This window comes from Amblyraja radiata, chromosome 2, assembly GCF_010909765.2.
Source record: "Amblyraja radiata isolate CabotCenter1 chromosome 2, sAmbRad1.1.pri, whole genome shotgun sequence".
Classification (NCBI taxonomy): domain Eukaryota; kingdom Metazoa; phylum Chordata; class Chondrichthyes; order Rajiformes; family Rajidae; genus Amblyraja; species Amblyraja radiata.
The window spans coordinates 106450803-106466120 of NC_045957.1; the positions used below are offsets into that span (position 1 = coordinate 106450803).

General features: G+C 48.7%; 1 protein-coding gene across 1 annotated transcript in view; it reads right to left on the minus strand.

Moving 5' to 3' along the window:
* LOC116985242 (ATP-dependent translocase ABCB1-like) overlaps positions 1-15318 on the minus strand; it is a 172758-nt gene that overhangs the window by 12442 nt on the left and 144998 nt on the right. The window contains exons 22-24 of the mRNA XM_033039890.1: positions 4410-4550; positions 2322-2478; positions 317-514 (exon numbers count right to left, since the gene is read on the minus strand). Of these exons, the coding sequence (XP_032895781.1) occupies positions 317-514; positions 2322-2478; positions 4410-4550 (496 nt within the window). The remainder of the gene's footprint in view (positions 1-316; positions 515-2321; positions 2479-4409; positions 4551-15318) is intronic.

Here is a 15318-nt window from a genome sequence, read left to right on the forward strand (position 1 = left end):
AACAAAAAAACAGGACTCACTAAAAACTATTAAAAAAAACGAATTTAAGACGGACGGCTGCTGGCTAGCAGCCGTTCACCAAGATGGCTCCTCCTCCATTTGAGTAGATGGCAGAGTAGATTTGATGGGCCAAAGACCCAATTCTGCTCCCATAACATGAACTTATGAACAAAACAGCCTGTGAATGTACCATCATTCTAATGAAAATCCAGAAGAACATGCAACACGCATGGTGAAATAGACAGTCGGTGATTATTTGAATACAACAACACCCCCACTGATTTCTGATCCTATCAAAAGGGAGTAAGTCACTTACCACTTTTCCATTTTGTGGGTCATAGTACCTCTCCAGCAGCAGCACGGTGGTGCTTTTCCCACATCCACTACTTCCCACTAGAGCCAAGGTTTGTCCTTTCGCAACTGCGATTGTTAAACCTTGCAACACAGGCACATCCGGGCGAGTGGGATAGTTAAAGGCAACATCTTCAAACTTGACCATTCCTTCAAATGTGCTCTTAAAAAATAATCAGATCCATGACATTTTAGTACCATTTTAACTTTTTTAAACATGTTCGCAAATAACTTTGTGAAGATATCAAATATACAGGTGTCCATCAACAGTTAGAACTCAAAGTATATGTCACTCTTATATTGTTCTCCATACTGGACGCTGTCAGCTCATTCAGCATTCCCAATGTTTCATTACTTGTATTACTTTGTATGGCGATGTGGTTGCCTCTTGTGCTCTCCCATATGACTCGGCAAACCATTCAGTTGTCAACATGACACATGCTTACCCACCCTGGGATATATGTGAATGCAGACCTACAGCTGTGTGAGACACAAGGTGCTGGAGTAGCTCAGTGAGTCTGGCGGTATCTCTGGAAATAAATATCGGGCTTGCCGACAATACCAAATGTTCCATGATTCATGAAAACACAGTTCAGCAGCATTAAAGCATCAATTACATGGATTCCAGATGGACCAGTCAACAATTTTGTCACTTGGGCCATGTGCCATTTTATAAAGCAAGGAGGGCCTTCACCAGTGCTCTTTAAAGATAGAGGAGGCAACCCTTCAGTTTAAGACATCAAGAATGTGCAGAGCTATGTCAATGATATTCATGGCCAAGGGTTTAATATTCTATAGACACAAAATGCTGGAGTAACTCAGCAGGACAGGCAGCATTGTCTGGAGAGATGGAATGGGTGCAGCTTCGGGTCCAGACCCCTCTTCAGATCTATATTCAATGCTCTCATATATCCACGTCCATCATGTGCAACAGCTCACATGTGGCTCTGGAATCTTTTCAACTGTTATTACAAAATTACACTTTTAATACCTAATCTCTGGCCTTAGTTGTATTGTCACCTGCTCCTTCACAGTCCCAGGAAGATGCTCCTTTGCACTCTCTATTCAATTGTGCCAACTGTGTCAAAATTAGATATTAGTTCCCGAGTTGGAAATTGTAAATGTTATAATCTATACAAATATGGTAAATGTTTCTGACTATATTATTCACAACAGATGAAAATGTCTTTCAAGGCTTTGTGCTAAATATACAGTTACCAAAAGATACAAAGTGCTGGAATAACTCGGCAGGTAACATTTCAGGTCATGACCATTCTTCAGACCCTGAAGAGTTTGAAAAAGGGGTCTGAAGAAGTGTCTCGACCCGAAATATCACATATCCATGGTCTCCAGAGATGCTACCTGACTGCTGCGTTACTCCACCACTTTCCTTTTGTGTATTAACCGGCACCTGCAGTTCTTAGATCTAAAGATCATGTGATAGGACCAGAATTAGGCCAATCGGCCCATCAATACTCCACCATTCAATCATGGCTGATCTATCGCTCTCTCCTACCGGAAACCTTCTCCCCATAAACTCTGACACCTGAACTAATCAATAATCTTATCTATCTCTGCCTTAAAAATATCCACTGACGACCTTCACAACTTTCTGTGGTAAAGTATTCCACAGATTCTCCACCTTCTGACTGCAGAAATTCCTCATCTCCTTCCTAAAGGAACTTCCTTTAATTCTGAGGCTATGACCTCTAGTCCTAGACTCTCCCGTGAGTGGAAACATCCTCTCCACATCCACACTATCCAGGCCTTTCGCTATTCTGTATGTTTCAATGTCCCCCCTCAATCTTCCAAACTTCAGCCAGTACAAGCCCAGTGAGTCAAACGCTCACTGTTTCTACATTTAGTCACCAGCTGTTTCTGAGCCATTTGAGATTCTAACATTTCATAGGCTTCATTTTTTTAATGTTCGGTACTACTGAGCATTAACTACAAGACTGCGAGGTACTTACGGGAACATCACCAGCATCACTAAAGCTGTCTATTGATACTGTTTGTTCAATCAACATGATGATTCGGGCTGCTGATACTTTAGCCTTGGCATAATCAGGTGCAAACGAGCTGGCTTGTCCCAAAGCCATTGCTCCAAATACTATCGCTGAGAACACGCTGCAATAATCATAAATCGGATTTAAAAACATGCAATATTATCCCTACAAATATGTGAGTTCTGCAGAATGATAATCCATTAAAAAAATTATCAAGTCTCTTGTGCAATTCATAAATAATGCCAACTTAAATGGGTGTGCTAGATTTAAGTTTAGGTTCATTAATGTCATGTGTAACCAGTAGATGTAAATATCTTGTGAAAAGAACTTGGAAGAATCTTCCCCAAACCAGAACATGTCAAAACTCAGGCCAATAGGCCAGTTTCCATGCTGCATCATTAAACTCTAAACAGAGTAAACATTTCAGGTCAATAATTCTTAGCAGAACTAAGAAAAGTAGAAAAGCAAGTGAAAAAGAGAGTCAATGTATCAAGTCGAAGATAGACAAAATGCTGGAGTAACTCAGCAGGTCAGGTACATCGCTGGAGAAAAAGGATGGCTGATGTTTAAAGAAGGGTCCCGACCTGAAATGTCACGCATCCTTTTTCTCCAGAGATTCTACCTGACTCCAGTACTTTGTGTCTATCTTTGGTATATACCAGCATCTGCAGTTCCTTTCTACGCAAGGTATCAAGTGAGTGGATTTGACCTGATGCGTTGGACGTAGCATTGGATGCTGCCTAACCTACTGACTGCTTCTGCCATCTTCGGTTTTGCTGTCACATTTGCAGCACTTGCAGTTAGTTTTGCTACAATGAATAAAACAGGCTATTGTTCTTTGCAGTTTACAGATGAAATTGACAAAATGAGAGTTAAATGAAATGAAGTTAACAATAAGGTATTACTCATACCGATGTACAGAAACGGAGGGGCAGCAGGCAAGGTTTTGGTTTCCAGATAGACAATGAGATTCTTCAGCAGTTACCGGATGGCGTTGTTCCAAGAGTTCAGCTCAGATCCAAGCGGTAGCCTCAGATACAAGCGGACTCACTCAGGTAGCCGGACAGGACCTGAGTGAGTCTTCTCAGTGATGCCTCACTTCATTCAACTGTGCAGTAGACCATTGTGCAAGGAAAGAGATGGAACCAAGCAGACAGTACAGATTGGAAAGAGAAGGACAGTGTCAAGAAAGCAAGTTGCAGAAGCTGAAGAATGGGATAGTCAGACATTTTTGGCGGAAAAGAGAAAGCAAGGAAAATTAGAAGATACTGAAAATACAGATTTTTTTAAACATAATGCAGAAACAGGAGGAGATAGTAATTTGATCCCTGATGCCTGCTTCACTATTAGATCATTAGCTCAACCCCACGTACTAACCCACATACTTTGATCCCCTTAAACCATCTAAAAATCAGGGACGGCAGTGGTGCAGCAGTAGAGTTGCTGCCTTATAGCATTGGACTCGATGGGCTGAAGGGCCTGTTTCCATGCTGTATCTCTAAAGTCTATTCCCTTTTGTAGAATATATATCGTGACACACAGCTCTTTCAGCTGGCAAATTTCAAAGATTCACAACTGGGTAAATGGAGAAATGTATTCTCAATTCTCTGCTGAATGGCCACCTCAATATGTGACTATAACTCCTGATTCTGGACACTGCAGCCAGGGAAAACATCATCTCTGCATCCACCCTGCAAGCTTATCAAGTCTTGATACATTTCATTGAGATGATCTCTCAGTTTTATAAACTTCCAAGACTATAGGCCCAGTTTGCTTAATATCTCCTCATAAAATAAACCCATGATCCAATGAATCAATTTAGTGAATCTTTATTACACTACCTTATGACAAGTGTTTCTCTCAAATAGAGAGATTAGACTTAAACACAATATTTCAAACCTCATCATTATCTTAAATGGATTCCTCTTGCATTTTTTATAGAGAGGCCCTTACAGTACCTCACATAATTAAAGCAAATACATCAATAATAACCCAAGCCAATGGCCTCATTTGCTTACAGAAACAGTTGATGCAACAAGAATTTATACTCACAGAAAAATGTCTTGGAACCCCATGTAGTTATGTGTCACTAGCCAGGCTCCAAATCGAAAACATGCTGCATAAGCAAAGGCCATAATTGCCTGTGAAAGGCCAAAGGTGACTCCATAAATGAAAGATTTATTTTTGGCGTTCCTTTGGAAACATAAAAGGGGAAATATACAATGTTGAGCAACGCGTGGCAATGATTTTAATGCTCTGTATACATTTGATCCATGAGAGGAGGGATTTCATACCATATCCCTGCTGCCCTCAATCAACGATAATGTTAACTGCAGTTATTATCAACCAGCTGAACCCTATCCATCCCACCCCCACCACGCAGCCCCAACGCTTACACCCTCAAACAGGCAGATGGTTCCCTTAAAAAATATAGGTAAATTCTGGAACAGAAGAATTAGGATGAAGAATAGGTCTGTAGTTTCATTTAGTTTCGAGATACAGTGCAGAAACAGGTCCTTCGGTCCACCGAGTCCGCACCGATCATCGATCCCCACACATTGACACTACCCTACACACTATGGACAATTTACACTTATTGCAAGCCGATTTACCTACTGTAAAGAAATGCTGTCAACACACTGTGACTTTACTTCTTTTATTCATACTGTGGCATTACAGAGAGCACTAGCTGTACGTGGTCTGTCACGGAAACTAGAGAGCGATATGTGGGTGGGGAGGTTGTAATTATACTTGTGATATGGGGAGTGGTTAGTAGTGATGAGGTAACTATATTAAGGGTCACATGCATATATCATCTACATCCTTCCCCTTGGAAATGAAAGACAAACAAAGTAGTGACAGGGCGACCACGTCTCATGCGCTAGAAATGGTTAAGCAAAATCACCATAGCGGACAGGCGGCTTGACAACACGTCCCGACCGGGTTCGCATCTCGCCATCTCCCCTCCCTGCAGGAACAAGTGGAGGCAGTACGGCAACAGGTGCAGACGGCCGAACTGGAACAGGGGAGCCGGGAGGGGACGGAGAAGACAAGGGCAGAAGGGCATGTGGGGCTTGCAGTGGACTGCGCGCGGGCAGGCGAGGGAGGGTGAACCGGAGGAGGAGCGGACGGATAGAGCTGGGAGGGTAGAGACCGTGGCATGCGAGGAGCGATGGGCCGAGCATCGCCTGGAGGCTGAAATTGCAGCGGGGGAGCAAAAGGATCTGCGGGTGGTGGTCGCAGCTCGTTGACGAGCCGCAGATTTTGGCGGGACCGGCGGTAGATGGTTCCTGCATGGTCGACGAGATAGGACCGAGGCGACCCAGCAGAGGCGACTACGGTAGCGAGCCGGGAGTGACCGGTGGGGGTCTGCATGCGGACAACCTGACCGGGGAAAAGGCGCGGCAGGGGGCGGCAGGACTTGTCATGGGAACGTTTCTGGACATCGCACTTAAACGCAATGCGCTCCTGAACAGCAGCGGGCTTGAGGACAGAGGGGATGAGTAAGCACTGGGCCACCGGGATCGGAGGTCTGGTACTGCGAGACATGAGCTGCTGAGCAGGGGAGCCCATGGCAGGGTCATGGGATATGTTGCGAAGGTTGAGGAGGGCTAGAAAGAAGTCAGAGTTGGACAAACGACATTGTTCCAGTAAGTTCTTTGCACTGCGAACGGCGCGCTCGGCCAGACCGTTGCTTTGCGGGTACTCAGGGCTGCTGGTGAAGTGGCGGAAGTTCCAGCTGGTTGCGAAAGCCCTAAACTCGGAGCTCGTGAATTGGCTGCCGTTGTCCGACTGCAGGCTGGCCGGGGTGCCAAAGGTAGAGAAATGGCGGCGCAGCTTATCGACAACGGCCGAAGAGGTGAGGGAATGCAGCTGGTCTACCTCGAACCAGTTGGAGTAGGAGTCGGCAAGTACCAGGAAGTGTTTGCCTCGCCACTTGAAAATGTCAGTGGCAACCGCCATCCAGGGCAGTTCGGGTGCAGGCTGCTGCAGAAGCGGCTGTCGTTGCTGGTGGGGGGCGAGGCTGTTGCAGGTGGAACACGAGGAGACCCTCTCCCGGATGTATTGAGCCATACCAGGCCAGTAGAACTGGCTCTGGGCGTGAGACAAGGTGGCTTCGGCCCCAGGATGACCGTTATGAGCGGCCTGAAAATAGTGGTCGTGCAGAGCAGCAGGCACTACCACCTTGTGTCCTTTCACGACCACGCCGTCGTGGAGTACGAGCTCATCACGGATCAGGAAGTAGGGCACCGCGCCAGCCGGCAGAGCGGAACGACGGTTGGGCCAGCCCTGCTGGATGATGGCAGCAAGCTGTTGCAGGGCAGGATCATCGGCAGTGTGCTCGACCAGGGACTTCATCTGCTGTGAAGGGACAATATTGACATTGAGCACCATCAGGTCAGACATTTCATAGGGGTGGCGATCGGTGGATGTTAGCGGGGCGCGGGATAGCGTGTCGGCCACGAACATGTCTTTGCCTTTTCGGAAAACGACGTTGAAAGTGAAACGCTGGAGTTGCAGCATCATGCGCTGCAGTCGGGATGAGGCAACATGGATCGACTTGTTGAGGATGGTGACAAGCGGCTGGTGATCTGTTTCAATGGTGAAAGTGTTGCAGAGTATATAGTCCTTGAATTTGGAGCATGCAAACACCACGGCCAGTAGCTCCTTCTCGATCTGTGCGTAGTGCTGTTCGGCAAGGGTCATGGTACGGGACGCGTAGGAGACTGGCAGTTGCAGGCCGTCATGGAGCTGTAGACAAGCGGCACCGAGCCCGAACTGAGAGGCGTCGCAGGTGATAATAATGGGACGTTGCAGGTCAAAAAATTTAAGTGTGGGGGTACTGATCAGCTTGGACTTAAGAATGTCGAAGGCTTTTTGGTGTTGAGGGGACCAAGCCCAGGCCGTGTCCTTCTTTATCAAATCCCTCAGGGGTGCACTCAGCTCGCTGAGGTCGGGGATGAACTTCCCCAGGTAGTTTACCATGCCCAGGAAACGTTGCAGGCTGGGCACATCAGTGGGTGATGACATCTCGGAGATGGCAGCCATTTTCTGTGGGTCGGGTTTCAGCCCCGAGGCTGTGAATACATGTCGAACATATGTGACCTCGGGGACGCGGAATCGGCACTTCTTGGGGTTGAGTTTCAGGATGTCGTCAACGATGATGGCACACGGTAGACCGGCAAACAGTTGCTTCATTGTCCGTTGGAACACCTCGCTGGCAGAGTTGATTCCGAATGGCATTCGGAGGAACTTAAATCTGCCGAAGGGGGTGCTGAAAGTTGTCAGGTTGGAGGAATGCTCGTCAAGCGGTATCTGCCAGAAGGAGCTCTTGGCATCGAGGACAGAAAAGATTGTGGCCGGACCAACCTGTGCAGCGACGTCCTCTACTGTTCTCATGGGGTAGTGCGGGCGTTTGATGGCAAGGTTTAGGTCTTTGGGGTTGATGCAAACGCGTATTTCGCTTTTGTCCTTTTTTGCGGCAACAACCATGGTGGAGACCCACTTGGTGGGTTCGCTGACCGCCTTTAGGATGCCCATTTTTACCATGCTGTGCAGCGTCGATTCTACTTTTTCCTTCATGGCGAAGGAGACACGGTGTGGCGCACGGACCACTGGCTCGACATTGCGGTCGAGGACAATCTTGTAGTTGTAGGGCAGCTTGCCCAGCTCGTCATCAAAGCGGTCAGGATATTCAGCCAACGGGTCCATTAGGGCCTGCACCTTGTGGATGTCACGGTGGAAGGAGACCAGGCCCAGGTCCTGGCATGCTTGGTTGCCCAACAGGGTAATGCAGTTGGAATCGAGAAGATAGAAAGTGAGGGGCCGAGAGGTCTCCAGTATCTTGCAGCGCAGAGTTGCCTTTCCCACAGGAACAAGAACCCCTCCCCCGTATGCGTGCAAAGTGGAGCGATCAGAAGTAACTTGCTCATTAGACCTAATCTTATTGAAGAGGATTGTTGACATAACATTCGCAACAGCTCCGGTATCTAACTTAGCGGTGAAGGTCGAGTTGTTCACAGTTACACGAACTGAAGGGTCTGTTATCACTGCAGGTGCATCCAACACAGAAAAAATGCTGGTCTCCCCCTGAGAGGACCCAGATTCAGATACAGGGAGTTTGTTGAGATGGTACTGGGAACCGAGCTCGTTAACAGTTTGCTCCAAGTTGTTTAACATACGCCTTGGAGCAGCAGGAGGCTTCCCACGGGAACGGCAGGCAGCAGAAAAATGGTTTAGTTTCTTGCAGTGATTGCACGTTTTGCCCAAAGCAGGGCATACATTGTACTGATGAGTGGCAAAGTTACAATTGGGGCACCTTAGCTGGGTACGTCCCCCGGGAGCAGTGCCAGACCTCGGGGGTCGTGGCGGGGTAGGGTTCTGCCAAGGGCGGGTAACGCTGGCAAAGTTAATGTCCTGATCAGCCGGAGACACTGCCGAAGTGACGGCTTCGGCTAAACGGCAGGCATGCATAGCCTCGTTAAAAGACAGGTCGGGCTTGCGCAAAAGTTCAGCCCTTAGCTTTTCATCGCGGAGACCGTAAACCAGAAGGTCCCTGGTCAGCTCCTCGGGGGTCAGCGTCTCAAGGCGGCACCGTCTGGCCAGGTGTCGCAGCGCAGCAACATAGTTCTCAGCAGATTCACCAGGGTGCTGACGCCACCCGAACAGTTTGCAAAGTTCTAAAATGCAATTAGTCGGAATGTCGCAAATCGCGGTAAACTTAGCCAATAAACATACCGGGTCCCGAACAGATTCACCCGCAGCGTAGACGAAGAAGTCTGACTGAGCCAGGGCATCGGGACCAGCCAGGTTAAGGAGTAGAGAAGCTTGGACGGCAGGAGTAGCGGCAGGATGAGCGATTGTGACATAGTGGTCGAAGTCACGTCTAAAGACGTCCCATCGATGGGCAATGTCTGCATCGAAAACGAGCACATCGGGTTTGCGGCAAGAAGTGGCCATAACGAGGAAAAAAGAGGGGGTAACAGAAAACTGGGGCAAAATTAAAGAAACAACCGATAAACATGAGGCGCAAGGGTAAGAGATTTGACACCATGTAAAGAAATGCTGTCAACACACTGTGACTTTACTTCTTTTATTCATACTGTGGCATTACAGAGAGCACTAGCTGTACGTGGTCTGTCACGGAAACTAGAGAGCGATATGTGGGTGGGGAGGTTGTAATTATACTTGTGATATGGGGAGTGGTTAGTAGTGATGAGGTTACTATATTAAGGGTCACATGCATATATCATCTACACCTACAAACCTGTATGTCTTTGGAGTGTTGGAGAAAACCGAAGATCTCAGAGAAACCCCACACAGTTATGAAATTTATTAACAGAGGCAATTGACCTACCATCCTGTACGTCTTTGGAGTGGAGGAAACCCGAGCTTCCGGAAAAAAACACTGTCACAGAAATAAAGTACAAATTCCACAAAGACAGCACCCGGGTCTCTGGCGCTGTAGGGCAGCAACTACAGCTGTGCCACTGTGCTGCCCCTCAGTGATCTACTACCTGATCTACTACCCCAGTGCTATTTTGTGTCACTATCCCCATGTTTCTTGATTCCCTTGATGTCCAGAATGCCATCAATGTGCGTTTTGAACTAATATAATTACTGAGACTACGCAGAGCCTCCAGGATAGAGAATCCCAAAGACTCGCCATCCACTGAGTGAAGTAATTGCTCCCCTTCTCAATGCTGGTTAGTTTAAACTGTGTTCTCAAGCAATGTCCCTTGCTAGACTCCTCAGCCAGGGGAAACATCTTCCCGGCATCCTGAAGTATGCCCTTTTGGAATTTTGTATGTTTCTATTAGATTCTTTTAAACTCTCTAGAATACCATCCCAGTTTTCTCAATCACTCCTCAAACAGCAAACCTGCCATCCCTGGAACCAGTCGAGTGAATCTTTCTTGCATCCCGTCTCGTCCAAGTACAGCCTTTCATGGATAAGGAGTAAAAAAACAGGACACTATACTCCAGGTGTGAACTCACGGAGGCCCTGTATAATTACAGCCCCTGGGACCCTACAAATCAGTGCCCTACACACAACTGTATTAGGGCTGCCAACTGTCATGCATTGAGCGTGAGAATCACGCATTTGACGAAATGCTCACGCTCTCACGGTGATGACAGAAGTTCTCACGCTCAAAATTTAAACACATATAAATAAATAAAGCCACACTCATCAATGAGAATAGTTTTCTGCCAGCAGGTTCCCCTAAAGAACGAGCAATTTGGCTTAAGCCCATCGTACACTATTTAAAATGGCAATGTAGACAAAAATCCTGGAGAAACTCAGTGGGTGAGGCATCATCTATGTCTGAATTTGACTCTTCTTCAGACTGAAGCATTTCACCAGCATTTTTATCTACCGCTCTATAGATGCTGCCTCACCCGCATTCAAATTTCCGTATAGATGGTGGGATAAGTGAGATACGGCGGTGGTCCCAGAACCGACCACCCCCCCCCCCCCCCCCTCAAGGCACCGCTCACATCTCCCACCCTCACCTCCGGCGGCTCTCTCTGTGTCTGCTCTGTCCACACTGCATGGAGTTTTAACCCCGGCCCGGAGCAAACCGGGTGAGTGGGGGTGTCGGTGCCGCCTCCGGAGCCGCGGGGATGAATCTCGGGCTAAGGCTTTGCTCCGATGCCCTACCCCCGGGTCACTGTCCCTCACCTCCCCCGGGCAACTGACCCTCACCTCCCCCGGACCCCAGCTGGACACAGAGCACCTGGGCCGGCCCGCATTCTCGGGGAAGAGAGGGAAATGCTCCCCGGACATTGCCAGGTCTCCGCTCACTCCGGCTGTTTTCGCCGCTTCACTGACGCACACTTTCACACACACCCTTACACACACTAGGTTTAAAAGGATATGGGCCAAATGCTGATAAATGGGACTAGTTTAGATGGGGCATCTTGATCCGCATGGACCAGTTGGGATGAAGGGCCTGTTTCCATGCTGTAAGACTATGACACACTGCAGAAGGGTGCAATTGCTCTGGAGAGGATCCAGAGGCGATTTATGAACATATTGGCAGGGCTGGAATTTTTTTTTCACTTTGAAGAAAGATTTGGTAACCGGGATTGTATTCTCTGCAGCAATGGAGGTGAAGAAAAGAGTAGTTGAAGTGAATAATATTATGAGAATAGGACCTGTTTCGCTTAACAACAAGTGTAGGAAGGAACTGCAGATGGTGGTTTAAACTGAAGATAGACACTAAAAACTGGAATAACTCAGCAGGACAGGCAGCATCTCTGGAGAGAAAGAATAGGTGATGTTTCGGGTCGAGACCTTCAGACTGAAGAGGTTGAAAACCAGCCATAAAACACAATGACTGGAGAGCAATCCTTGTTCGATACATACCAGGGCTCCATCACCGACCTCTACCTCCGCTACATCGACGACTGCTTTGGTGCCACCTCCTGCACCCGCACACAACTGACTGACTTCATCCACTTCACCACTAACTTCCAACCGGCACTCAAATACACCTGGACCATTTCTGACACTTCCCTACCATTCCTTGACCTCACTATCTCCATTGCAGGTGATAGACTTCTGACCAACATCCATTATAAACCCACTGACTCCCATGGCTATCTGGACTACACTTCTTTCCACCCTGCTTCCTGACTACGGGTGCTGTCTATACAGTATTTGTACATTCTCCTTATGACCACATGGTTTTCTCTGGATATTCTGGTTTTCTGGTTTCTCCCACATCCGAAAGAAGTGCAGGTTTGTAGGTTAATTGGCTTCTGTAAATTGTCCCTGGTGTGTCGGATACAACTGGTGTATGGCAGATTGCTGGTCCGTGTGGACTTGGTGGGCCGAAGGGCCTGTTTCCATATAAATGTTTTACATATATATCTTAATTTCATTGAACCATATACTTTTGAATATGTGGCATTATTTTCGTCTTGTTTCTATAGTCAAAGGGTAAGGTTGATTGATTTATTTGTGCAGAACAGTGATGGAAGTCTGACTCCTCTTGCCTTGTTTCTATGTTTTTGTTTCTCTATATATATGCATAAATTATATGAATTTATGCATATAAATTATATAGGCATGAATTTTAATCTGATTTCCATACATGAATATACTATGGTCATTCATGTGCTGCACCTGTTGATCAGAGCCTGGCTCTACTGTGGAATGTAATTAGGAACTTTATTCATATTCATGGGACGGTGGACGCCCGCGACGGGGCGGTTGAGCCACATGGACTGGCTCGCTCAGGTCCAAACGGGCCGGTTTCAAACGAGCCACAGGCACCGTTTCACGCCAGCCTCCCATGTCCAAATCAAATGTAGTAGGCTTGTGCCGCAGCACGCGAAAGGGACCTTCATACGGGCACTGCAAGGGTGACTTGTGGGAATCACGGCGAAGAAAAACGTACGGGCAGCCCATCAGTGGCACATGGGAAGAGGCCACTCCATGACGCAACATTGGGATGGGAGATAGGGCGCAGACCCACTCCCGCAAGCGGATCAGCACCGATGACGGGGGTTCCTGGGACCCATCAGCAGCAGGTCGATCTTAGAGAAGAACCTAGCCCCGGCCAGATGGGTTGAGAAGTCCTGTATGTGGGGAATAGGGTAACGGTCAGCGGTCGTAGCCTCGTTAAGGCGGCGGTAGTCCCCGATCGGCCTCCAACTGCTTCGGCACCATGTGCAGCGGGGAAGCCCATGGGCTGTTGGAGCGCCGAACGATACCCATGGCCTCCATACGCCTTTGCCATGATGAGTTTGTCTGCATTGAGCCAAGGGCGAGTGTGGAGCGGTGGACCCGATGTCAGAATATGGTGCATGACACCGTGCCTCAGGCTGGCTGAGCCGAACTTAGGGGTGACAATGTCCCAGAAATCAGCCAGTACCTGGGCGTAGACATTGTCCACCGTCGCTACAGGGTTGCTGACCGGCACTGTGGGCGCAGTGGAACGCAAGGAGACCTTCTCAAAAGTTGACGCGTGGATGAGACGTTGGCCCGTCACGTCCACGAGGAGCGACTGTGCCCGCAAGAAATCTGCGCCCAGCGGGGGCTGGGCCACGTCCGCGATGATGAAATGCCAGGTGAAATGGAACGCGCTGTAAATGACAGGAACCGTCCGGACACCATGTGTGTGGATTGAACTGCCATTCGCAGCAGTTAATGGGGGGCCCCTCTTACCAGCACGAAGGTCGAGTCCAGATGGGGGCAATACGCTGACCTCCGCCCCCGTATCCACCATGAATCTGAGCCCCGAGCGCCGATCCCAGACATACAGTCGATGGACCCTGCCGGCCACCGCAGTGACTCTCGGTGGCCGGCACTGCCGTTTCCCGGAAACGAACATGGCTGGCCTTGGATCTTATGGGTCCTGCTCAGCCATCCTCCTCTCCTGTGCCACTTGTCTTGTTTGTGGCTCCTGTGGCCCTCTTGTGGGCGTGGTCCTGGGTCTCTGGGCCTGCCAGGTCGTGGTCCTGGGTTACTGGCCCAGCCTGGTCATTGAATCAATCCGGTCCAGTGATTCTGGAGATTCCAGCTGCTCCAGGTTATCCAGCGCGCCCACCTGCTGCTGGTCAGAGATCCACAGCTCATCAGCACGGGCTGCTAGCTGGATGGGATCTTCAAAGCTCCCCTCCACAAGCTGCTGACGGAGGTCTCGTGACAACTGCTGCAGGCAGGTGAATTCAAAGAGTGGGCAGGGCAGGTGATCACCCATGAGCGTTAGCATCTCGCTCATGAGGGCCGGTCACCGAGCCCGCCCATGTTAAGGACTTGACAGGCTCGGCCTGTAGATCCGGAGCAACAGCTCCTTGAGGCCTGTGTATTTCCCCACGACCGGCGGGTTATCCAGGTAAGGAATGACCCGACTGGCCGTCTGCTGGTCAAGGGCGCTTACCACATAGTGATAGCGTGTCTCGTCCGCTGTAACACTGCGGATGTGAAATTCGGATTCGGCCTGTCGAAACCAAACCCTCGGCTGCGAGGACCAAAATGCAGGCAGCGTCAGGGAGCCCGCGTTGGCCTTGTAGGCGGCAGCGGCAGAATGCATTTTTTTTTTTTTTTTTGTAATTTCCCTTCCAGGATTACACTCCTGGGCGTCTGGGGTCATCAATTGTGGCGGGGACTGGCAGGAGTCCAGCCAAAACTCCTAGTTGGACACAGGGTTGTGTGTTCTAGACGTGTTTAATCTTCTGTATACAGCTCCCTACTCCTCAGCTGCCACGGGCATTGCCCGGCCTTAAATAACTCAGATAACGACCCCGTGAACCGCGCCTCCCCCACCAAGACGCCGCTCTCTAGAGCCGATGGATGTTGGTCAGAAGTCTATCACCTGCAATGGAGATAGTCAGGTCAAGGAATTTGAAGCATAAATGTTGCATTCAAGTGTAAGTTAAAAGAATCGCTACAGTATGCACCAGATTGCACAATTTAAAGCTGAGAAATGCAAAAGCTCCCAACCGTGCGAGAGGGGACACCGCCCCCTCCTTGGTCGCTACGCTCCATCGCAATTTCCCACTCTCAACTTTCACCCAATGTTGGCAGCCCTGACTGTATACCCAACTCATTCTTGACACAAGAACAGCACAGTGCAGTGGTAGTGCTGCTACCTTACAGCGTTAAAGACCCTGGTTCAATCCTGAATGGGTGTTCTCTGTACGGATATTGTTAGTTCTCCTTGTAACCATGTGTGTCTTCTACAAGTGCTTCGGTTTCCTCCCACACTCCAAAGTCGTACAGGTTTGTAGGTTAATTGGCTTCTGCAAATTAACAAAAATTGTCCCTAGTGTGCAGGAAGGATAGTGCAAGCGTACGGGGTGATCGCTGGTCGGTGCTGGGCCCGGAGGGCTGAAAACCCTGTTTCCATGCTGTATCTCTAAAGTCTAAAGGCTTAGATCCTGCCCAGTAGTCAACCATTCAAATAAATCAATATTGAGATTTCTCAAGGCTACCCCCTTATCCTACTGTA